Genomic DNA, 26,284 nt, shown 5'->3' on the forward strand with positions numbered 1-26,284 from the left:
CCACCAAACCTGTAACTAACCTTACCCGTATCCGACCTCCATATTAGCGCAAGTGCAAATTCAACATGAACACATGAGTACACATAACAATCATTTTTTTAATCAAGTATAGTAGTTACACATCTAATATAAAGTATGACTGTGATGTGACTTGATGTGCCACAACTACAAAATAGAAATAAAAATGTATAAAAAAAGATTATACATATTAAATATTAAAAGAAAACAAACTATAAAAATGTCTCGTTCAAAATATGACTAAAAATATAATAGTATATCAATACCAAAATAACACTGCTTTACACATTTTTAAAACATCATCAACAGTAATAACATGAGTGAGATATTTTCACAGGTGATGAACGCAAAAGATATCTTACCTATTACAGCATTAGATATAGTAATCTTCAGCCACATTCTGTCCCTTATTTCTAGTCCTGAGTCTGGGACCTGCATCACCTTTACAATGGTGGCCATGTCTGTTTTTCCCACTGTAAGAGGGAGATCATCAAACTCTGTGAAGGACAACAGGATGATTAGGATCATGCTTTGCAACAAAAACAGAGATGCTGTGATCTGTCAGAGAGAAAAGACTGTACCGTTTTGTGGGTAAGATCCTGTTAGTGCAGTAGTATGGGAAATCCATGCAGCCGGGTCAATGGGTCTTACTGGTTCAGCTTTGGGAGGGAAAAAACAGGTCAGTTAAGTCAGATTAAATGGACAAGTATCTCCATACCTAGCTTATGTTTATCTGAAAGAAGCGTAGATAAAGAGTTTGTGTGTATTGACCTCTGGGTATTGTAAAGTAACTGCGAGGCGAAGGATCCCAGCATTTGGCAACAGTGAGACTGATAGGACTACAGACGACAAGTACAATGGTTAGTTAAAACGCAAATTTACATCTAAGCCTCCTGTCCAATGTTACAATTCAGACATGTTTATTCTTACCCATTCTTTGAGACAATCTCTCTGAGGATCCTTACAGCATCGTCATTGCTCATGTTCTCAAAGTTCACATCATTTACCTGCAAGTCAAAATGTGGCATACACACGTTAGCATTAAGGCAGAGCAATATTTTTAGTCTCTGTGAGAAATTCATACCAAGGTGAACTGGGACCTTCTAAGTTTCTGTAAATAAAAGCAGCAAAATAATTTGCATTTAACTGATCTTAAGGTAATTACCTTAAGGTACTGTTAATAATATCAGTGTGCCAAACTCTGCCATGCCAATATAAATATACAGTCTGACCCATAACTATAACTGTAATCTGCCACTCAACAGGGATCAGCAGCTGCTGGGGGCATTTGAAGGCTGTATTTGGATCCAGAGATAATCACTACTAATGCCACAGAGCCAGAGGCCAAATCTCATCCTTAAAAACTAATGTAAATACATATAAATATAACATTTACATATGTCCCTGCAGTGTTAAATCACTTTAATACACCACTGGAGGAGCCAATCCACTGCATTACACTAATCTGCTATTCGAACTGAAAAACTGATCTATTAGGTGTTTTTAAAGGGATAGTCCACCCAGAAATGAAAAATTTGAAGAATGTTGGTAACCAAACAGTTTTGGTTCCCACTGACTACCATTGTATGGTCAAAAATACAATGGAAGTCAATGGGAACCAAATTTGTTTGGTCTAAATATTACATTTTGAATATAGAAATATGAAATGTTGGGAAATGATACTTTTATGAAACAAAAACCGCCAGTAGGTGAACGCAAGTCGTAATAAGTGAATCATAGAATCATTCATTCAACTGATTCATTCAAACCAGCTGATTTATTCATGAAAGAAGCAAGTGTCCAATAATGCTGAATTTGGAACCGCATACTAACATACTACTCTTACTATTTTTGCCATAGAAAGATATAGGAAAGATAGTAAGAGTAGTATGCTAGTTAGCGGTTCTGAATTCAGCATGAGTTTATGAATGGGTCATTGAATCATTGACTCACCCGATTAGTTCAAAAACAGTAAATCATTCAATAACGCCACACAGCTGTGTGTTGCTGGGAGACGCAAGTTTTCTGCTTTTTTTGGAACTATTTTTGCTAGCCAAAAACAGTCAAGATTGACAATGTTGTGTCTAAAAATTGTCAATTCATAAAATCAACTTGTTTATTGAACTGTTAGGTAAAAAATTTATATCGCATTTTAGAATTTCATATCTTGAATTTTGGGGACATTTTTATTAGTTTTGGTGGCATTTCCAACCTTGCACAAAGCTATTTTACATCAACACCAGTCTAGCTTGCCTGTTGTTAAGCTTGACGGCTACTGCCAAAATTAAAGGGATAGTTCACTCAAAAATGAAAATTCTGTCAGTATTTACTCACCCTCATGTTGTTCCAACCCCGTAAGACCTTCGTTAATCTTCGGAACACGAATTAAGATATTTTTTATTAAATCTGAAAGCTGGATCACTCCTCCATAGGCTTCTTAAGGGATTGACACTTTTTCCCCGAAAAGTTATTAAAGACATTGTTAAAATAGTCCAAGTGACTACAGTGGATCAATCTTAAGTTTATCAAACGACGAGAATACTTTTTGAGCGCAAAAACAAACAAAAATAACAACTTTATTTCAACTATTCATTTCGTTCTCTGTGGGCCTCGAGTCAGTTCACTAGTGTAAAAGCGTAAGCTTCTGTTGTTGTACGTCACACGCATCACACACATGACCAGCGTCGGCCAATAGTGAGCCTACGTGGGACGTAGCTCTACGCAATCACACTACGTGAACTGACTATAGACCCACAGAGAAGGAAATGAATAGTTGAAATAAAGTTGTTATTTTTGTTTGTTTTTGCGCACAAAAAGTATTCTCGTCACTTGATAAACTTAAGATTGAGCCACTGTAGTCACTTGGACTATTTTAAGGATGTCTTTAATAACTTTTCGGGGCTGGCAAGTTTCAATCCCTCATAAGCCTATGGAGGAGTGATACAGCTCTCAGATTTCATCAAAAATATCTTAATTCGTGTTCCGAAGATTAACGAAGGTCTTACGAGGTTTGAACAACATGAGGGTGAGTAAATACTGACAGAATTTTCATTTTTGGGTGAACTATCCCTTTAAGCTGGCTGAGATGTGATATGTAGTGGTATGACATAATAGTTGGAATGACATGAGGGCAAAAAGATGACACAATTCAAATTTTTGGACGGACTAGCCGTTTTTTATGATCAAACTACAGGGCCTATATTGCAACTTTAAACTTTCTTTAAGCTTATAACACTGTAAATATTATAATCTGTAATTTAGTTTTTCATGACCATTTCCCACCATCTCTCTGAGCCTTTTGCTTCAAACTGAGGTGCATTTTCCATAAAGCTCATGTTCTGCTCATATAGTATTTAATGTTGCGTGCTTCAACAACAGCCTCTTTGGAATGTCTTTTTTATATTGTCAAAGTTTACAAAAAAACAACCTGCGCCAAAATTGTTAAAACCAGACTAAATTGATCACAAACAGAATTGAATATTCACAAAAAGTGCCGTTCCAGACTACAATCTACCTGCAGCAGCATGTCGCCCGGCTCTATCCTCCCATCTGCTGCCACCGCTCCTCCCTTCATGATAGAGCCGATGTAGATGCCACCATCTCCTCTATCGTTACTTTGGCCCACTATACTGATGCCGAGAAAGTTATATTTCTCTGTGCAAACAAGAGAAAACACGGACGTGATGAATTTGTGTCACACTGTACGTGTACATGTAAAAGGCAAGCTGATCTTACCCATATTGAGGGTAACTGTGATGATGTTGAGGCTCATTGTTGAATCTGTGATACTACTGAAGGAAGATGACTGTGGATACAAAAGCAAAGGAGATACATGAAACCCTAAGAAGTCAAATACATAGATATATGTATACATATATATGTGCACATGCATACATATACACACACACATTTACTTGGCTGAATGGGAACACAGACCTCTATTGTTTTTTATATAGTTATTTATAAATAGTATAACCTAACCCACACCCAAGCCCTAAGGTTTTGGGATGTTTTGTCAGATTTAGCTCTTTTCTGGATACAAATTTGTCCCCAATATATGGTTAAGTAGGTGCACACACGCAAACACACACACACACACACTTCTAACCCTGTCGATTTTAGCCACTTTGTGTCGCCGGCGCCTGCGCTTATGTCTCTTCATTAACTGAAAAGAAGAGCTCTGCTCTGTGGAATTGCTCAGCCTGAAAGAGACAAACATAGAAGAGAAGAACAGATCGATTATTGTATATACAATTTGAGTCAAGACTGAATAAGTCAGTTAGAAGTCTAGCACACAGTAAAAGCAAAATGTCAAAAAGTGTATGCTTTATATCATTCCAAACCTGCTAGCATCCTCATCCTCCTCGCTGTCTATGAAGGAGCTTGACTCCAGCTCACTGCTCATCATAGAGCCACTGTCACAGCCCATGGCAGAGTCCCTCACCACCCGCTCGGCTTTTGCGTGACCGTTCACACGCGGGACTAAGAACAATCATGCACACAGCGAGCTTGTGAATGTCTTGTTGAAACAACAAAACACTAACAAAGAGAACCATATATTTGGAAATATTCATGGCTTGATCGCACCTTGAGCGACAAACTTAAAAAGAGGAAAACATACACTCCTGTGGGCGTGGCTCTGCCTCAGGGTGGCATCTGATTGGCTGGAAGGCTCTGGTGAGGCGGTGGTATCTCAGTGAGCCAGGCTTTTGGTATCGCCTCTGGTGGAACCCGAAACACTCCAGGAGAGTCGGGCTGCCAGTGCTTCTTTCACCAGGCTGATATCGCTCTCTCATACTGTCTGATATGCTCACTCACATGCCAGTCTTTTGAATTTTAAGGCAGTCTTTAGTACTTTATTTGTCTTGCACTTGCAGTCATTACTAAATTAGTTTGATGAAAGTTTGATTAACAAAAGACAGGCAGTAGAAGAAAGGAGATGTGGGGGGAAGTAAAATTGATAGTGAGGAAGGAAATGTACAAGACTAATGGAGAACAAGATATGTTTAAATATAATTTATATTCGGTTTTTATTCAGGCTACAGATGTAGAGCAAACAAGCTACAAAAGATGGCGATATAGCTTAATCTACATCTAGCAAACTAGGCAATCCATTACAGAGCCATGTTTGACTTCAGGCAACGAAATGGAAACAAAATACTCAATACATCACTTCTATTTGTGTAAGCAGCCTATTTAAACCCAGACTACAGATATATCACATGTTTAGCAGGATAATATAACAATATATCACATGAGTGATGCACAAAGGTATATTATGTTGCAATCTATTGAAAAATAATTCTTCACATGCTGGTTAAAATTGTAGTTAAATCAGTTAATTTAATTTATTTCATTCTTACAAAATTTAGTTTAACGTAAAATAATAAATTGAGTTTAAAAAAAATTTAAATATAGGATACGAAAACAAGCCAATTATGACATTTTTTAAAAAATCATGTTTTAAGGATGTTTCAAATATTTTTTAAATATTGTAAAAATATACTGATTAAGAAAACCATTTTATTTTATTATTATATTTGCTGCAGTTTAACAACTCTAGCATTTTGTATATACTAGAAATCAGTTTTTTTCTTTATAATAGATACTATTTTCACTTGCTCTTAACAAAATACAAGCCAATTACGCAAATATTTCTGATAAATTAATAGCAGTAGCACTACAAAACATATGAAATGAATACCCGAATTTTGTATGTTTTAAAATAAAATACTTTTGTAAAGTGAAGTCGCCTTACCTCAGAAAGCGCTAACGACAGAAGAGCTTCTCTCCGCCGGTGCACACAAATAAACTACTACACACACACAGAAGAACTCCCGCGGGAGCGCGCGATGTGAATTTATTATCCGCCCCTTCTGCTCGCGCTCTCACCAGACGCGCAATGTCATTCATCAACAGCAGCGCGTCGACAATGAGCGCGCGACTATTTCGATATTTTGCGTTCTCTGCTCGAGTGTGAAAATAATCATCATGTACTGTGCAATTATAATTATAGGAGGCAATTTTAGCCCGCGTCGAGGGGTGACAAAATCCTCTAAACGCTCATTTGATGATAAAATATATAGTCTGAAGTGTGACGTTAGCTTCTATGTGTGGAAATAAATAAATAAATAAAGTGTTTGTTTGTTTGTTTCGCAACATAAGTGTTCCATGTTGTTTAAACATACATCTGAGTCTTTCAGGACAGCTACATTTATTTTTTATTCAACAGACTACTAAATATTGTAATATAGCTAATTAGCTGTAAGAAATGTTGTAGGCTAAATCTGAAAATGACAAAAACTGTTTTGTTGCCCATAACATACTTGTCTGTGTAGAGTGCATAAACATCCCACTGTTGTCTTATTTAATTTTTATCTTTTTACTTTTTATTTCTTTATTTTATTCATTTTTTATAACCTCTCTGTATTAGTAAGTTATATATGTAAATGTCTTTGTGGTGTGTGTTTAGCATTAAAAAATAAAAATAAAAAACGGAAAATAAGTAAATAAATCCACATTCCTGCTTTGCCTTTTGTTCGTAAATAGGAAAGGGCCACAGCACAAAATTCAGTCAGGGTCCCAGAATCCCTAGCTACCGTCTGGCTATTCCCAGAGGAACAGTGCATCTTGTAAACCTAATATTTTTTTCTCCTTTTTGTCCTATTAATTGTGAACTCAAGGAGTGTTGCACTGTCACCACTGACACTGTCTCCAGACTGGCCAGCTAATTAAGCCACACTGATTAATGATCAGCGGGTACTAATGGGCCAACAGAGAGACCTGCGCTACCATCACAAACACAGATAAATTATTGCGAGACGTCTGGGTGTGTTTGTGTGTGAGAGAGCATTTGTTTTGTAAGGGTGAGGACTATGTTGAATAGACGACAGGAAGGGTGTGTGATTCTGCTCCGTTAACGCCTATTGTTGTAAATAAGTATTTTACAAACATTTTTTGCCTTTGTACATTGTATTAATATGTCTTTATTTGTTATTTGTGCAGTTATGTATTGTGCAAACAATCAATGGAAGCTCAAGAACAAATACAGAACAAAGAAAGAAGAGAAACAAAATGTACAATGAGAGTGTATGTAAATGATATTTAAATGACAGATTGCTTTATTTGTATTCTTCCGTAATATTAATGTTAGAACACATTTTAAAAAGATGAAGTCGTTTCAGTCTGTCATTGTAGGTAACTATGGATAAATTAAGACTTTATAAATGAGCTAAAAACAAACAACTGCTTCCACAAAAAGGCAAAGATGAAAACACCACTATAGATGTGAAACAAACACACAAAAAGAGGTGACTTTTTGTCCTCAGTTTGAAAAGACGAATATATTTAGCACACCAATGAGGCAAATATCCTACATAAGAGGTGTCTTGCTCAGAGTAGGATCAAGCCATGATTATATCAACTTGTGTACGAATGCAAAATAAAGTGGCATGTAGCCTACACCAGGGATTTGGTCACCTATGCAGGGTTCCTACACAGTATGGAAAAGTACACATTTGAGAAATTTTAAGGTATGGATAAGAATTTAACAAAAAATGTGTTTCTAAACTATTGCTCCATTTCAGTTTTCTAAATATAAATTTTCATAACATCAAATTAACATAAAATCAAAATAATAATTATCATACAAGGAGTTTTCATGGCAAAAGTTAAGTGATCGTTGAACAGGACTGAATGAATTCAAGGCGCACATTTTCATTACGCGAAACTGCTTGTCTTTCCCATAAGCCAAACCAGTAACTGATAAAGGAGCAAACGATCATCTAAATCAAACTGTACAATTTTCTGTTAAATATAGTGTGAAATTTGAGTCTGAAAAACTGCAGAATTTTGAAATGGAAAACTTGTAGGAACCCTTCCGATGATAAAAAGACAGTATTTAGGCATAATCTTGTAGCTACACTCACACTCATCTCTCCTCCGTCTGGTCCTTTCTCGTTCCCGCTCTCTGCGGTGGCGGAGAACAGACTCACTTCCGGTTTCTGTGTCCAGACCGTCTCTGCTGTTCACTGCATTAGCACTGTAGTAAACACACACACAGAAACATATGCAGCGTGAGCTCTGAAAAACATTAGACACACTGCAACAACTGTATTATCTAATACTCATAGGACGTTGTATGTGTATGTAAGATATACATGTAAGCGATGAAATGCAGACTATTTTAGCCTGTGTGAGAAGGGCAGAAAGGGGAAGAGAGTGAGCGAGAGAGAAAGAGAATAATGGTAATGACACATCATGACATCATGATGCTTCATCATGAAAAATCGGTTTTTGAATTACACCCTTGGGGCAGGCAAGTGTATCCTTGTGCAAGCATGAAAATCTATATGTGCTTTCAGTAGAAATCTGAGTGAGGTGAAAGATTTATTCCACCATATAGTAAAGGTGGCCTATAAATGTGTGTGTGTGTATACAGTATATGTGTATATATATATATAATATATAATATATATATATATATATATATATATATATGTGTATATATATATATATATATATATGACCCCTGAATGTGATAACCTTTTGTATATTTTTTTTTACCTTATGCAAAAAATGAGTTTGTCCTTTCCTGAAGATATAATATTTTTAAATACACTGTAGGTCAAAGAGGACATATCCTGTACATGCAATAGAAATTAAATTTTTAATGATTAAAAAATAGTCACTTCGGTTCTTGCTATTTTAATACAAAAATGTTGATGTAATAAAAATACATGTTTAATAATAATTGTAATTTTTAATTATAATGTTTGAATGAATTATTGGTCAGTATAATTTACTTTTTGATAGAAATTAACACTGTTATTCAGCAAGGATTCATTAAATTGATCAAAAGTGACAGTAAAGAAAATTTTAATGTTACAAAAGATTTCCATTTCAAGTTAATGTTTTCTATTTATCAAAGAATCCTGAATATGGAGCAGAATAACTGTTCTCAACATTGACAATGATAAGAAATGTTTCTTGAGCACTAAATCAACATATTAGAATGATTCCTGAAGGATCATGTGACACTGAAGACTGGAGGAAGATTGCTAAAAATTCAGCTTTGCCATCACAGGAATAAATAACAATTTAAGACATATATTAAAATATAACAGTTATTTTAAATTGTAATAATATTTCACAACATTCCTGTTTTTACTGTATTTTACTGTACTATTTTGATTCAATAAAAAAAAGGTTTTGCTGAATATAAGACTTTTCAAAAACATAAAAAAAGACCCCAAACTTTTTAACGCTAATGTTTTACATTATATTGTTATTATTGTTGTTCTAAAATTGTGAGGTATACTGCATGAATGCAACATGTGATGCAAATGTAACCAGTGAGTCAGTCAACCAATGTTAGAAATTAAGGACATGGCATCAAAAATTATATAATCCAATGAGTTTGTGCTTATCTGTGCAGTTTAATAATCAGCCACAAGAGGGCAGAAATATTCCAGCAACAGCACTAGTGATCTACATCAGCGTATCCTCACGTGTGGCTCAATTCCCACTTCATCAACAAGAAACCAGCAATGGGTTCATTTTAACTCACATTATTCAAGATATCATTTGCCATTTTTTTCAAGTAAAGAGTTAGCTTTGTATGTTGCCTTCATATATTCTGCTATACAAGTATAATCCACACATAAGGTTTGTTTTGATTTCTTGCCTTACAAAAGGAACTGGATGTGTGAGTGTGTGACTGCAATAATAATGTTCCATCAACACTGTAAAAAATGGTTGAAACTTTTATAGAAAAACCCCTGTAAAAATTCTACAGTAAAAACCTGTTAACTGGTTAACTAAGTTACCTTACCACATACAGTGGAAAAACTGTAAATGGTAGAACATTGCCTTATATGTAATTTTACTGTAATGTCAAATTAGTTTTTTTTTTTTTTTGCTAGTAAAAACCATAAAAGAATATTTTACAGGGAAAATGTATTTTTTACAGGTCATGTATCATGCATCATATTATACCTTATTATAATTACTATATCAATCATGCCCTTGAACATGTTTACTATTTTTGCTATTTCTCTATTTATACACATTCATACACTTTTCTATTTATATCACTTTTCATCTGCACAGTACTGTTTTCTTGCCTTCTGTACAATATTTGCATTTGCACAATATATTACTGTGCCCGCTTCTGGTTAGATGCTAACTACTCTACATAATTAAGTTAAGTCTAATCTAGACATTTTCTATGAATATGCATAAGATGTCTCTCCCTGTCCTCTCCTATGTTTAAACATGAACAATTTTATATTTGGTCATGCTGTTGCATAAGAGTGAAGCAGATTTACAAAGGTCCCTTCTGGATGTTCTGCTACGGGCAGATACACCACTCATTGTTTACCACAACTCCCTTCAACATTTGTGTCTCATGCTTTCTGGATGACTGAGCCCAGTGGGGGAGCAAGAGCCAAAGGGATTTGCTCTCTTTATGCTGTTGATATTCCTACATCCACAACATCAACATGCATGTGTGAGTGTGTGTGTGAGTGTGTGTGAGACAGAGAGAGAGAGATTATTATGTAGATCAGGGATTCCCAGCCGGGGGTAAACGTTCCCCATTGGTTACTTCAGCAGGTTACAGGGGGTTCTTGGAATATTTTTGATTTTGCTTTAAAACTGAAATTGCTCATTAAAATTTTTTGAGTTGGCAACACATTAAAATAATGAATTGTGATTATTGTCATGATTTGTTATTTTATTTAACACACATTCTTTTTTTTAAGGCAAGACACTACGGCCAATAATATTGTTTTAATTCCTATATATATATTCTGAAGGTTTTTACAGAGGGGTTTGTTCATATATGATTTGCCTGATTTTATACATAATTGTATTCTTAAAAGAATGGTGATTTATTTATTTTTTTCTTTCAGGCTGTTGTCAGAATTTTCTGATTTATGGAGTGATAAAAAAGAAACGTCCATCCAGTAAAAACCTCGGACTCTAATAAGTCAACAAAATGAAGCAAGATTTTTAAGATTTTTAACCTGGAAATATATGCAAATTGGTGAATATTTAATTAGATGCCTAATTTGCATTTTCAAACAACATTTTAGAAAACTTGTAAACATTTTTTTTTTCAATTTAATGTAATCAATCAACCGGGGAAGTATGGTGATATGTATTTGTTATTGTTTTACCAAAAATACCAGAGATGCCTTAAAAATGAACTAATTTCTGGTTTAATGTTGATTTAATGTCTGGTTTAAATGGATTCTTGAGCCTTTCAGTAGAGGTACATGTACAAAAAATCATGTAAACTAGTGATCAGAGAATCTGATTTCACCTCAGGTAAAAGAAGCATGGAGGTGTATAAAGTGTGTGTGCAGGTGAAGGTGACACGGCATGTGCAGAATGCAGAATGGGTGTGGGAAAGAGTGCATCACCAATGTGAGTGTGTATGTGCGTGCGCACTCATGTGAGATAATCAGCACATCTGGTGCACGCTATAAATGGATGTTTTCAGTGGTTGAGCATAAAACACAATAGCAGCATAAAATTAACTATTAAATGACTATTTTGCAGAGAACACTGAACATTACACTTGACTAGGCCCACACGATTCAGTTATATAATGCAATTATATCATAGCAATATCAAGAGATAATACCATTTATGATGTCAACTGAACCTGGAATCGATCCAAATCGAACAAACAGCATTTGATCTCTTAAAGACCCCCTGTGGTGAAAATCAGGTTTTAAATGTTGTTACGTCACAAACTACCTTGTAACCAATCACCTTGACGTGCGGGCGGGCTTTAGCATATCATTAATTATGCTATGAAGCAGAGGAGTCTTAAAGGGGTGGTTGATTATGATTTCACTTTTCTAACTTTAGCTAGTGTGTAATGTTGCTGTTATAAACAGCATCTGCAAAGTTACGCCGGTCAAAGTTCAAAGCAAAGGGAGGTATTTGCTTTTAAAGAAATCGTTTTTTAAGGACTACAACAAACGGCTGGTAGGGACTACACGACATTCCTCCCAGGTTAGTGACGTCACTAACCCTACCAATTTACATAAACTCCACCCCCGGAACACAATTTATAGATTAATACGATTTATATGCGAATCAATGACTAGAAGATAACTACACATAAGCTAAATAAATTCATCAACTAATCATTCAGAAATGTTGTTTTCCATCTATCCAACTCAGGCTTTTTGAAATTTTCAGTGCATGTCTGTGTGAGGTAAAAGGACACAAGTTGCTGTAGCTCTGCCCCCTGTGTCTGGAGCAGCAGCTCATTTGCATTTAAAGGGACAGAAAAGTGACAACTTTAACATGCTATATAAAAATATCTGTGGGGTATTTTAACTAAAACTTCACATACACACTCTGAGGACATCAGAGATTTATTTTACATCTTGTGAAAAGGGCATTATACCACCCCTTTAAGAGAAGCCAGGTTATCCCTGTATATTTTTCTGTTGATATGAAAAATCAGGTAGATTTAGCAGTATGATGAACTACACGCCTTTCTCCACTGATATTCTAAGTTGTTCAAGCGTTTCTAAGAATATTGATTTTTAGAAGGCAGCTGTCTGACTCTGAGATGCCGAACGGGAACATGGTTTGTGTAACATTAACAACACATTATTAGCTGTTTGATAACGTAGTCAAGCAAAAGGCCGATGTTGTAAAGAGCGATACCATTGTGTAGCATTTACCGCAGTAAGTTCACCGAGTAGATCTCCGAGCTGGTGTGAGTGAGTGTAGGCGGGGCTAATTAGCATATTCATGGTTCTGTACATGAAGTAAGGGTGTAGTTACATTCAAGCTATTTTAAAGAATGAAGAATTTTATTCCACAGGAAAAAACATGTCATTTTGGTGATCAAAGATGAGTTTTAAGGGATAAAATGATTGACTACAGGGGGAATTTAACTACTAAATATATATCAGAAGTTCAGGATAATGAGTTTGACTGAGCATGTGTATTAAAAGAGGGGAATTCATGTTTATTTGCTCCTGATTCACTAAAGGATTTACAAAAATCAGCTGATGGTGCAGTTATGCCCTAAAATATATTAAAATATGAACATTGTCTATTTTAATATATTTTTAAAATGTCATTTATTCCTGTTTGTGGAAGCAGTAATAAAAAAAAAAATCAGGGTTCTTTGATTAATAGAATTTTTTTTTTAAATGTAAAAACATTATTAATGTCGTTACTGTGAGTTTTATTTAATCCCTTCAGAATAAAAGTATTAGTTTCTTAAAAAAACATCTTGACCTCAAACTTTTAAATGGTATATATTACAAATTATATTACATTATATTATATTATATTATATTACAAATGCAAATACATTAATGTATTATTCTGTCTAAATTAAAAATAAAACACTAAACGTATCATTTTAAATGCTACAAGTGAATTTAGGCATAACCACATTATATAATGTACAGTACGAAAAATAGATATTTAATAAGACTAAATATAAGTCAGTGTTAATAGACAGCGAAGCTAATCTAAATAAAAATAGTCAAAATGTGCATGTACAATTAAATATCCAATATCGACAGAAACTGATTTTCAGAGGATGGAAAATGCAGCAGACCATAATAATCTGGCACACTTTGCTTGGACTGTACAGTTTCACTCCACCTCTATGATTCAGGTTTTCTGTGCTGAAATACCACACGCACAAGTGGCGCATCGGTGTAGTGAATTTGTTGTGGAGTGTGTGTTGCACAGGATACATGACATACTCACTGGAACGAGGGAGGTCTGGAGTCTCCGATGCCTCCCGTCCTCTCCAGCGGTGGGGGAAGCTCAGTATGACTGTCAGTGCACACCGACATCCCATCTGTGTGGGAACTCTCAGCCAATACAAGCTAAAGACAAATAAATGCATTTTAACACAAAGATGAAATGAAAGAGTTATTGCATTGCTGATCAAAGTTTAGATGCATGTGAATAAAATATTAAATCAAATCGGTTTATCATAAAGTGACCGTGTTTCTTCAGAAGACTTGGATTACACAGGGCGATTCATATGGATTTTAAGATCTCTTTAAGAACCTTATTGGGTTTGGGTTTGAATTTTGAGTGAATCGACGTACAATGGAGGGGCAGAAATCTCTATTTCTTTGTTTGTGTTTTGGATATAAACAAAAGTCTTATGGGTTTGGAACAACATGAGAGTGAGTAACTGATGACAGGATTTTCATTTATGGGTGAAATCCTTTAAGTAAACATAAGTGTCAAGTTCAGATGCTTTTTGTTTACGTTTTAATGGCCCTTCTTCATCCCTCACACAGCTCGGATGAACAGAGGTTTGAACTGTTCAACTAAACTCAAAACAAAAGACTACAACAAGCAAAGGCCTCAAAGGCACTAAATAAAAATGGCATCCAGCAGAACGCAATGTCCTGAATTATGCATTGCACTTTAGAGTCGGTAAGACTTCAAAGTGCCTTTCAGACTTAATTAGTATAATGAATCGGTGAACTAAAACTGTTGATGTCCAGTATATGATTTAGCGCATGTGCTGCATCTTTCTTACGAGTCGACATATGAATGCAAGACTGCCTGCCTTTTCCCACTCTGATTCAGATGTTATATAAGGCAGAGGTTTTCACAGCTCACCCATGACACCACTCTCCCATTGAAACAAGGCAGTTTGGCGTTATCGTCCGAAACTTCCTCTTTGACAACCCTGCAGGGACACAAAGAAAAAAGAGGCATGTGTATTTAATTAGAAGTGTTTTGTATGAAACTGCTGCATTGGTTGTGCATGCTGCATATACCGTTACTGTATTCAACATCTACCACCATGCGCTGAAAAATGAGCTCATAGGACTAGATAACACCTTCATGTACTGTGTGATGTATAACTGTGATACTGGTTAAATGTGTTGTTTAGACTGACTTTGCAAGCAGTAAACTGTCAAAATGGATTTGAATAGAGGGCATATGGTGAGGATCTCACAAGACAGCGTGTAATAAATGTGTCAACTCAATGATGCCAAATTTATATGCTGACAAACGGGTGGTTTCCCGGACAGATTAAGCCTAGTCCCAGACTAGAATGGCCCTTTAAACCAGATTAGCAAGAATCTGCTTTCTCTGTTATGGTTTTAAATAGTCCAAGTCTTAGTATAGTCCAGAGTTTAATCAGATGATTTCCTGGAGGAAGTCTGGAGCTACACCAGGACTAAATTGAGGCTTAAATTAAACTAGGAGGCAGGTCTAACCCTCCAGTTTTCACACTATTTTCAAACATTTTGTTGACTCAGTCTCTATTTAGTGCTATTTTCTTAAATTTCTTGAATTTTTGAAGCTCAACAATATTTTGCTGCACATCAGAACTATATTCTTTGTGTTTTTTTAGTAATTGTAATGGATGGAATAGAATGGAATGGGTGGAATTTGAACTTTTTGTTCCCTCATATTAAAAGTGAAACCATGGACAATATTGTGTGCTAAAAATTGTAAATATGAATGGGCATATACTTCAGAGATCTTATTCATAATAATTTCTAGGGCAACCAATAATTGTGGCCAATGTGTATTAGAGAAAACCATTTATTTCATAATGTTAAGCTTTTCTTGGTTCATTCTATGTTTTATAAGCATCTCTGTCATGCTAATTCAGATTAGCACAGATGGTTTTAAATGAATCTTGTTTATTTTAGTTCAGGACTCCATAGACCAGGTGTTAGTAATCTGTGTTTCAGAAAGCGATTTTTAAACCACTATTAACTATTCTAGGGGCGGTTTCCCAGACAGAGTTTAAAATAAATGAGGACTAGGCTAATTCTACTTAAATTAATACGGACTTTCAATGGCTTTCCGAGACATTGCTTTATTTGAGATTAAGTAGTACCCGACTAGGGAGTTGCAGACAATGGACAAAGGTAAAAGACAACGTTCAAAGATTTTCAGTGACTTTGAAAGGACCCTTTTGAAGCAAATTGTGAAAACAAGAAAAAGAATGCTTGGACTTCAATTTGCAATGAATTTAACTCGAATAAAAAAGTAAGCAACAGGACACTTCAACAACTTCAGGTAAGCTACTGTATTATTGTTGTTGGTCTACTTTTACATGTCAGTCACTTTGAAATGTTGCTTCATTTTGATCCATGTATATTACAGCATCATACAGAATTAGATTTTTTAAAATTGTCTCATCTTTCTAAGATCCTGTGGAAAAACATAAAAATAAACATAAAGAAGACAAATGCTGTTGCACGTAGGGAGCGTTTCAAAACTGGTGGTGGACCCCCAGAAAGACCGGAGACCGATGACCTAGGAGACTTGTTGACTTTGATCATTGATAGCCAGCAGCCCCTGGAAGGTATCCCTGATGATGATCATTTGGACAGTTCAGATGGGGCCCCGTTCCAATCCTCATTTGGTAGGCCACATTAATTTCAATATGTGCCATCCTGAAACTGCAGGGAATATGTATTGTTGTCAGTCATTTCTTGCAGTCCTATAACCAGAAATATTTCATGACCTGAACTTTTGAATACATATTGTTCACTAATGCTGCAATATAATACTTTTCAGATGATCACCAGAGCTTGAAGGTCCTGAGACAGGATGAAAGTCAGCCCACTACAGCTGCAGCAGCCTGGATGAAAGATGGTGTCACTAAATCTGGCCAGATGAGAAGGACCAAGAGGCTGACCATGCACAAGAAACTGGCCATGGAATTCCATGAACACAAATTAAAGTATTTAAAAGATGAACATGAAATGAAGATGAAAATACTTCATGTTGAGTTAGCCATGAAGGAAGAAGAGAGAAACATGAAACAGCAGTACCAATGCTCTACTGAAACCAGTACCAGTTAAGGGTCCCGATATCTCATTTTGTGAAATAAAACTTTTGTTCATCATCAATCTGTGGCAATTGTTGTCTTCAATCATCTGAGGTAACTTTATTGTGAGAAGTGCCGCAAAGCAAAAGCATCTCTGCACGCCAGTCCATACCTGTCATTGTCTGGCTCAACCATGGGAAGATCTGGTTAATCCTTATGTTCCATTTGAGAATCTGGGCAGCCATGCTGTTTGAGGTAATTGTGAAGCACTGCTGTTGCAATTATGACAATACAGCATCTTCTTGGTTCAAGTGCAATGTGTTTCTGAGACACTGGTAACGACTCTTCCATACACCAAAGATGCGCTCCACTGTACCTCTTGTACGGATATGAGCTTGGTTGTACCGCTGCTGCTCAGTTGTGACTGCATGAAGGTAAGTGGTGAACAAGAAGTTAGTCTGTGCATACCCACTGTCATCAAGTAAGATTCCACTATGTTGACCACCTTCAAACTGAGCGCACAGACAGCAGATCTGGAAAATTCATGAGTTGCACCTTTCCAACGTGCAACAATGTTGGAGAACTGCATAGTGGGAGTGCACACACTTTGTACATTTATTGAGAACCAGTTTTTACGATTTCTGTACTCTTCAGAATCTGCAGTAGAAGGACACTTTATTGGAATATGACATCCATCAATACAGGCAATGACTCAAGGGAAGTTTCAATATTCAAAGAACTCCAACTTGTAGTTGGCTTGGCCAGCAGGATCAGGAAACTTAGGCCGTTTCTCAAAACCAAGAATGCAAAGAACGGACTTGTGTTCTTGGGGAGAACGCTCTTGCTAGTTGTTCTTGGAAGAATGAACTTACAAGGTGACGAGCACACTGAACGCTGCTGACAGTTTGAGGCGATGTGTTCTTGCTGGTATTGCGCAATACCCCGCACAGCGCCATCTTCAGTACCCAAACATAACAAGAATTATTGATGATAACAGCCAGGTTTTTAGCATGACTGGCCGGTTGGCTCGCTAGCTACACCCACGTGCGCTTATGGAGATTCTTGACTACCGAAAATGTTTGAGCATATTTTCGATTCGCCATAAATTTTCGTAAAAGTGGCAATATTTGAAATCAACACAGTAGATTTCTCGCATCGAATGCTCTCAGAAGTGAATTTAGTGATGAAATAGCATACGAAATTGTAGAAAAATGACTTACTGTTGTTCTGCCTTTCTGCTCCCCGCTCCTTCCTTGAATGCCGAAATGAATGCTGGGATATTTCTGCCGTCAAGTTCACACAAGTTACCAACCGATGCATCCTCGGTAAAATGGGCGTGTCAAGAACACTTCCGGGATTTTTAACCGTTCTTGCCAAAATGCAAACTTGTGTATTGAGACAGTACTTGGGCAGACGACTGATGACGTTTCACAAGTCCACAAGAACACAAGTACAGACAAGAACGCATATTGAGAAACAGCCTTAATGTAGTCGTCCTTCAGTTCACATATAGTTTTGCACACTTTGTGGACTATTTTGCACACAGTTGGTTCACTTACGCCACACAAATCGCCTGTTTCATGATGGAAGGTTCCACATGCCAAAAACCTTATGGAGATCAGTGTTTTTAGTGAAGGAGGGATAGGCATTCCCCTAGAGAATCAGATGAAAGCCTTGTGTCAAGCAGATTAATTATGTCTGCTACAGTTGCTTTGTACATGCGAAAACGGTCACGAAAGTTGATTTCATCAAAATCATTCAGTGGGTTGCTCTTGTCCATAACCACCCTTCTGTCTGGTTTAAATGGAGCTCTTTCATCATCATTAAAATAGTCCAGGTAATCCATTTTCCTCTATTGCTAGGGCCAATCTGGAGGCCAACATCAATTAATCTGAAGTTAACCCTGCCTCTGGAGGTTTAGTTTAAGCCTTTACTTAAATCTAGACTAGTTCTAATTAGACTTCTGGAAATCAGACTTTGTAATTCAGGACTAGGGAAAGTCTGAGACTATTTTAAACCATGTCTGAGAAATTCAATTTCAGTTAGTCCAGCTAAATCTCCAATTTAGTCTATGATTAGGTTAATCAGTGTCTGGGAATCCGCCCCCTAGAGTAAAGGGTTAGTTCACAAAAAATGAAAATTCTGTCAGTAATTCTAGATTACACACAACTCACCCTCATGTTGTTCCAACCCCGTAAGACTTTCGCTCATCTTCGGAACACAAATTCAGATAATTTTGATGAAATCTGAGAGTAATTACTGACAGAATTTTCATTTTTGGGTGAACTAACCCTTTAAGGCCTACTCCTGTCTTAATTTAAACCCTGTCCGAGAAACCGCACACCATAATGTTTTATTCGTTAAACCACAGTGAACAAGCCTAAGGGAAAAAAAGTTTAGTTGAGCTAAATAAATTAAGATACATCAAATTAATTATGTAATTACAACAACAAAAAATCTAGACATTTAAACAACTTAAATTTAGGCCTACCTATAATCCACAAAGCTATTTTATGGTTTAAGAAGACACGAAATGCCTTTACCAGCTCCAGTATGTGTATCTGACAGAAGAAAGTGTGTTTGTCTGGAAAAAGTGTGAATGTATTTAAATGAAAAGGTACAGTGAGGATGTTGGTGTCCGTTTAGATAATCTATACTTTGCTATTGAAATTCTTCTCATCTCAGAAGAAAGCAAATATGTATATATTTGGAGGAGGAGGAGGAGGAGTATTTTAACATCAATGAGAAATGTAGTATGTGATCTGAACGAACTAATGTTTTTATTGGTCTAGTTCTTTGATTTAGACTTAGTAGCCACAGGACAAAATACTTATTGACAGGTACACAATTTACAGTATAACAATTTGATTTTATGAGGTTGATGTTCCCAAGGGAAATGCTTAAAAAACAGATATATTTAAGGCTGGGATGTAAATAGCATTTTCAAAGTGATTGAACTGTAACATTTATTATTATTTATTATTATTATTATTTTTTTAACTTAGTAAAAGCATACATTTCACAAACAGATTAAGCACACACATGAAAGAACAAACCAATTGAGAGATGAAAATTATGAATTTATTTTGGTAAATTTGTAAAAAAAACAAAATAGTCAGGGTTCCCACACTTGTTGACCCAATTCAGAACAAATCACAAATTCATCATTAAAAACTTACTTGTTAGTTTCACTGATTCCTTAGAAAAGAACCTACTCAATCTTTTTCACTCACAAATCAGATCAAAATCACAATCTATATTGAAAATTTTTATTCTAAACAAGTAAAATACTTTACCAAGAAAAATGAATTATATTAAAAAAATCCATTATTTTCATGATTCTTTTTATGACTAAAGACTAAACATGGATAACAAAAACTTAACTGCCATTTATTAAATATTTACCGTGTTTTCAGTTTAGAATCTTTAAAACTAAGAAGCAATATGCAAATCACTTTTTCACTTGATTTGTACTACTTTGAAATTATTGCACTATCGTCCATTAGCAATAACAGAATAGTTTATTCTTCAATTTTATTAGCAACCTTTTTAATGTAGTAATACCAACCACAACTATGAAAATACAAAACAATAAATCAGAATTGAGAAACTACATTAACTCTCCTGTAAGTGAGCAAGTTTTCGGTCCCCTTTTGTCTCTAAGTCTGAAAACAGAGAAATTCCAATCTCTCCTCACACAGTCTGTTCCCTTTCGAGAGGTCTCTCCTATTGCGTAAGTAGCTTACGCTATGGGAAAACTCCTTTTCTCGAGAATATTGAAGTCTTTATGTAAAACGCATTGCAGCTGCACAGCTGACAGCAATGAACGAAGGCAGCTCGGTCATTGGCTGTGCTGCGGCAACTTGCTCGAACCAATGACGGGGCGACTCTGAATGCGCGACCAATGAGCGCGCTTCGCGCCCGCGCGCGTCAGAGCCCGCCAAGATGGGCGTGGCCAAGAGCTATATATTGGGCGCCCCGTCATGAGAGTTCTTTAGATTTAATCTCCTTCAGCGAACACCTTCTTCGCTGGATCCTCCGGATTATTGAAGCTTCGCCGTCGAAAAGCATACCAGCGGGATTTGCTACGAGGACGTCGGCACCTTCAGCCGCCTTCTAACGCGATCCTACTGAGCCATCCGGCGTACTGCTCACGCAAGTATTTACATCTGTTCGCTCTGCGACACTTGTAAAAGAGCAAATTTTCCAAGGCGTTGTTTCAAATGCCTTCCTGCGCGTCGTGCAGAGACCTTCTCCCGGACGGGGATCGTCACATCATCTGCGCTCGCTGCCTGGGCCGGGACCACGCAGAAGCTGCTTTGACCAAGGGCGGATGCCCCGAATGTGACGACCTGGGTCTCTCCGCACTGCGGGCTCGCCTCGCCGCTTTCGCCGTGAGCGAGCCCATCGCCGCCATCCCTCTGTTCGAGCTGCGCACTAAGAAAAAGCGCCGCTCACAGAGGCTTCCTGAACCTGAGCTCGGTGACGTCACGCCGAGCCAGTCTCCGCGTGCTTCACCGCCGCTCTTGCCTTCCCCACCGCCGGTTCAGTTCACCCAGCCGGACCCACACCCCTCTAGCAGAGCGGTGGGCCTTGTGACTTTCGGCGCGTCCGAGGACGACGGGGGAATTGTCAATCGACGCTGCATCGGACGACTGGCCGGGCTCCACTCTCGACCCCGCCCCGTCGACGCTAGCTAGCGCGAGCGGGGGCTCCACCATGGATAGCGAGATTATCCGCGTTCTCTCTAAGGCCGTGGAAGACCTCGGGCTCGATTGGTCTTCTCCCGAAGAACCAACCCGGAGCCGACTGGATGAGTGGTTTCTGCAGGGGCGCCAGCAGGCCCCTCGGCAAAGGCCTTCTCCCTTCTTCCCGGAAGTTCATGACGAACTCACCAAGTCGTGGAAAGCCCCCCACTCTGCGCGCCTAAAGCCTTCTTTTTCTTCCTCGCTCTCCTCTGTGGACGGCGCGAAGGAAAGAGGCTACGAGGGAACACCGCCCCTCGAGGAGGCCGTGGCCAATCATCTCTGCCCGCCCTCCACCACCGGATGGAAAGCCAAAGCTTCCCACCCCTCGAAGCCCTGCCGCACTACTTCAGCTCTCGCCGGTCGCGCCTACGCCGCCGCCGGCCAAGCTGCATCAGCGCTTCACTCTATGGCGGTACTTCAAGTGTTCCAAGCCAAGCTTCTCCGCTCTATGGACGAGTCTGGCCCCGAACCCGAAGCCTTTAAGGACCTACGCAGCGCGACTGACATAGCCCTGCGAGCCACGAAGGCCACCGCCCAGTCTATCGGCCGTGCCATGGCTAATTTGACTGTTCTCGAGCGCCATCTGTGGTTGACTCTGACTGAGATGAAGGACGCGGATAAGGCGCCATTTCTCGACGCGCCTATCTCCACCAGCGGGCTGTTTGGACCGGCGGTTAAGGGTTTCGCCGAACGCTTCACTGAGGCCCAGAATGCTTCACAAGCTATGCGGCATTTCCTGCCCAAGCGCTCCAGCTCATCGCAGAGCAGACAGAGGCCGCCGCAGCCGCAGCGGGCTAGAACAGCCCCCACCGCCTCTCAGCCCGCGCCTCAGGCTGACGCTCGACGCCGCTCGCGCTCTCACAACCGCAAGCCGCCTTCTGAGCGACGGGGTCCTCGGCCCAAGATTGTGCTGAACCCCGAGCCTCGAAAGCCGTCCTAGCCACAAGAATGAAAAGAGAGAGTGCGTGTCTCGCAAAAGCCGGACCACTCTCTCTGCAAAAGCTCAAGCATTACCCAGTCCCCTTACAGGCGGCTGGATATGTTCATACAGCAGTCAATGGGCCAGTCACAGAGCTCGCAAACAAACAAACGCCGTTTTTACGGCGACGCACAGAAAACACAAAAAGAGTCTTTTTCTGCCTGTGTCACTAAGGGTTCACATGTCCACAAAGTGTGCATTCCCAGATACTGTCAAAACAGTGCCAAATTCATTCCCAGCTCAAGCTGCGCACCCCATGAATGTAGATCACGTGCCTACGGTCATGTACGCACCACTACACACAAGCACTGTTCACACAGTTATAAATTCATCCCCAGTAAAAGCGGGAAACATTATAAAAGTGACGCGTGTGCCTACCACTGTTTATGCACCCCCACTTATAAACACTGTCCTTACAGTGTCAAACACAACCCCAGCCCAGGCTGCGAGTTTTACAGACACAGCGCGCGCTGCTGTAATCACACACGCGCCCATTCACTCAGCTGCTCAGCGCGCGCCCGCGCCTATGAGAGCTATGAGCTCAGGCGATTCGCTGGCCGGGTCCCTGCGTCACAGCGGCCCGCCCCTAGCCTGTATTCAGCCCATATCTGTACACGCAGCGGCATGGGAAAATATTCCAGATATGCCGAAATGGGTATTGAATATAGTAAAGCACGGATACTCGCTCCAGTTCGCTCGCAGACCACCACGTTTTACGACTGTGGTCGAGACGAAAGTGAGAAAAGAGTGCTCACATGTTCTACGCACCGAGGTGCGCAAACTAATAGAAAAGGGCGCTGTGGAAACTGTTCCCCCCTCTCTGAGCGAGGCAGGTTTTTACAGCCGCTATTTTCTCGTCCCGAAAAAGGATGGCGGTCTCCGCCCCATCCTAGATCTCAGACACCTGAACAAAGCACTAATGATTCGCTCGTTCAGAATGTTAACAACCAAGCATATCCTCGCGCAAGTACGCCCAGGAGATTGGTTTCTCTCAGTGGATCTGAAAGATGCGTACTTTCACATTCCAATAGCGCCTCATCACAGGCCGTTTCTGAGATTCGCTTTCGAGGGACAGTCGTACCAGTACACAGTACTTCCGTTCGGCCTGTCCCTGGTTCCCCGTACATTCACGAAATGTATGGATGCAGCACTTTCCCCCCTAAGGCGAAGGGGAGTGCGAATACTGAATTATCTCGACGATTGGCTGATTCTAGCACAATCAGAGAGTCAGTTAATAACACACAGATCTTGGATTATCAGCCATTTAGAATGCCTGGGTCTAAGAATCAATTTTGCAAAAAGCATACTATCTCCCAGCCAGAGGATTTCTTTCCTGGGAATAGTTCTAGACTCGATGCAAATGACAGCGCGTCTCTCATCAGAGCGCGCGCTCACCATCCGGCGCCTTGCAACATCATTCAGGGTGGGCGCGCTCGCCCCCGTCAAGCGGTTTCAGAGGATGCTCGGTCTCATGGCCTCAGCATCGGCCGTACTCCAGCTAGGATTGTTGCATATGCGCCCTCTCCAACGCTGGCTCAAGAGCCGCGTCCCTACTCACGCGTGGCGTTCGGGCCACCTTTTAATCAGAGCGAACCACGGCTATATAAAAGCCCTGACGCACTGGAAAGCCGCCGACTGGTACCAGTCAGGCGTGAGTCTGGGTGTGAACACAAGGAGAAAGATGATAACGACAGATGCCTCCAAAATAGGTTGGGGGGCCCTTTACGAGGGCAGGCCTGTCTCCGGCTTTTGGTCAAACCCGGAGAAGCGCCTACACATAAACTGTCTGGAAATGAAAGCGGTCGCTTTGGCTCTCAGAGCCCTGCTCCCACAGCTGAGAAACGAACACGTCTTGGTCCGAACGGACAACATGACGGTAGTATCGTACATAAATCGCCAGGGTGGACTCAGGTCGAGCTCCATGCATTCAATGGCCAGGAGACTCATTTTATGGTCCCAGCACAACTTGCGCTCGCTGAGAGCAGCGCATGTGCCAGGTGCCCTGAACCAGGGGGCGGACATGCTATCCAGAGACAAAATTCTCCCAGGAGAATGGGCTCTCAACCCGCTGATGATTCACTGGTTATGGAAAACCTTTGGCAAAGCGGAGATCGACCTCTTCGCCTCCAAGGAGAATGCGCACTGCCCTCTTTTCTTCACGAAAAGCATGGATGCGCTCGCCCAGAGCTGGCCGAGCCGTCCCTTATATGCCTTTCCCCCGATCGCGATGCTACCGCAGGTCATCAGTCGGGTCAGAGAGGAGAAAAACGCAGTGCTGCTGATAGCCCCACTCTGGAAGAACCAAACATGGTTTCCAGATCTGATGCAAATGCAATCTGCACCACGGCCGATTCCACTGAGGCCAGACCTCCTCAGTCAGGCCAACGGGATGATATTTCATCCCCGCCCCGATCTGTGGGCCCTTCATGCATGGCCCCTCAACGGGTTCCCAGGAACCTCACGAGCGGAGCACTAAAAACCATCGCTGAGGCGCGGGCGCCCTCCACGGGACGCTTATATGCCCAGAAATGGAAAGTGTTCAGTGTCTGGTGTAATGCCAAGGGCCTGAACCCTGAAACATGCGAGATTACGAACGTACTCGCTTTTCTACAAGGGCTTCTGGAGGCGGGCCGCGCCCCCTCCACGCTCAAAGTATATGTGGCGGCCATCACAGCATCACACGACCCTGTAATGGAACGTCCATTGGGAAGAAACGACCTAATTATTCGTTTCCTAAGGGGCGCTAGGAGGATGAACCCTTCACGCCCCCCCTCAGTGCCGATCTGGGACCTAGCTACTGTCCTAGACGCTCTTAAAGGGCCTCCGTTCGAACCACTCCGAACCGTGCACCTTAAACAGCTCTCGCTCAAGACTGCGCTCTTGCTGGCACTCGCCTCGGTCAAGAGAGTGGGCGACCTGCACTCGCTTTCGACAAGCGCTGCCTGCCTAGAATTCGGACCTAACGACTGCAGGGTCGTCCTTAGACCGAAACATGGGTATATTCCTAAAGTGCTCACCACTCCCTTCAGAGCACAGGTTATCTCCCTAACTGCGCTATCGTCCCCAGCAGACGAACACGACGCTAATCTACTCTGCCCCGTTAGGGCTCTCAGAGGGTATTTGGAGCGTTCTGCCCTATTCAGACAGACAGAACAACTGTTTGTATGCTTTGGCGGCCGTACGAAAGGTTCCGCCGTTTCAAAGCAGAGAATCTCTCACTGGATAGTTGAAGCTATAGCGCTGGCTTATGAAGCTAAGGGACTTCAATGCCCCTGGGGAGTCAAAGCACACTCCACCAGGAGTGTGGCTTCTTCCTGGGCATGGTCGAGCGGGATACCGATCGAGGATATTTGTGCGGCGGCAGGCCGGGCCTCACCGTCCATATTTATCAGGTTCTACAACCTACAGGTCCCGACACTGCATTCCAATGTACTATCAGCATGATGCTAGTTGAACTACGAGTTCGTATCTAGATTATGTATGTGCTTGTGTCACACTGAGCGCCTTCTAGCCGCTCTGTATTCTTTCCCACATATAAAGCTCGCCTCTGCCGGCTAGTTGGATGATAACTTTGCTTTTTTAGCTCAGGCACCTGCCTCTGGCTATCATAAGGCGAAGTTCAGCACGCACGGCGTTTTGCATGGTGTTCCCATAGCGTAAGCTACTTACGCAATAGGAGAGACCTCTCGAAAGGGAACGACTCGGTTACTAACGTAACCTCGGTTC

General features: G+C 40.1%; 1 protein-coding gene across 2 annotated transcripts in view; it reads right to left on the reverse strand.

The window, feature by feature from the left end:
- The window catches only part of dvl1b (dishevelled segment polarity protein 1b), a 43,000-nt gene that overhangs the window by 8,006 nt on the left and 8,710 nt on the right, over positions 1–26,284 (reverse strand). Inside the window, exons 2-12 of one of the 2 annotated variants that reach the window (XM_077203421.1) lie at positions 14,653–14,722; positions 13,777–13,898; positions 7,947–8,059; positions 4,362–4,500; positions 4,127–4,220; positions 3,754–3,823; positions 3,533–3,672; positions 949–1,025; positions 790–857; positions 600–677; positions 381–515 (exon numbers count right to left, since the gene is read on the reverse strand). In XM_077203421.1, the coding sequence (XP_077059536.1) occupies positions 381–515; positions 600–677; positions 790–857; positions 949–1,025; positions 3,533–3,672; positions 3,754–3,823; positions 4,127–4,220; positions 4,362–4,500; positions 7,947–8,059; positions 13,777–13,898; positions 14,653–14,722 (1,106 nt within the window). Of the gene's footprint in view, positions 1–380; positions 516–599; positions 678–789; positions 858–948; positions 1,026–3,532; positions 3,673–3,753; positions 3,824–4,126; positions 4,221–4,361; positions 4,501–4,639; positions 4,902–5,776; positions 5,846–7,946; positions 8,060–13,776; positions 13,899–14,652; positions 14,723–26,284 lie in introns of those variants that run through there. The other variant, XM_077203422.1, reaches the window with a different exon arrangement.

The sequence above is a fragment of the Siphateles boraxobius genome, unplaced genomic scaffold, assembly GCF_051911475.1.
Source record: "Siphateles boraxobius isolate OS27281-9 unplaced genomic scaffold, OSU_SipBor_1 5, whole genome shotgun sequence".
Taxonomy (NCBI): domain Eukaryota; kingdom Metazoa; phylum Chordata; class Actinopteri; order Cypriniformes; family Leuciscidae; genus Siphateles; species Siphateles boraxobius.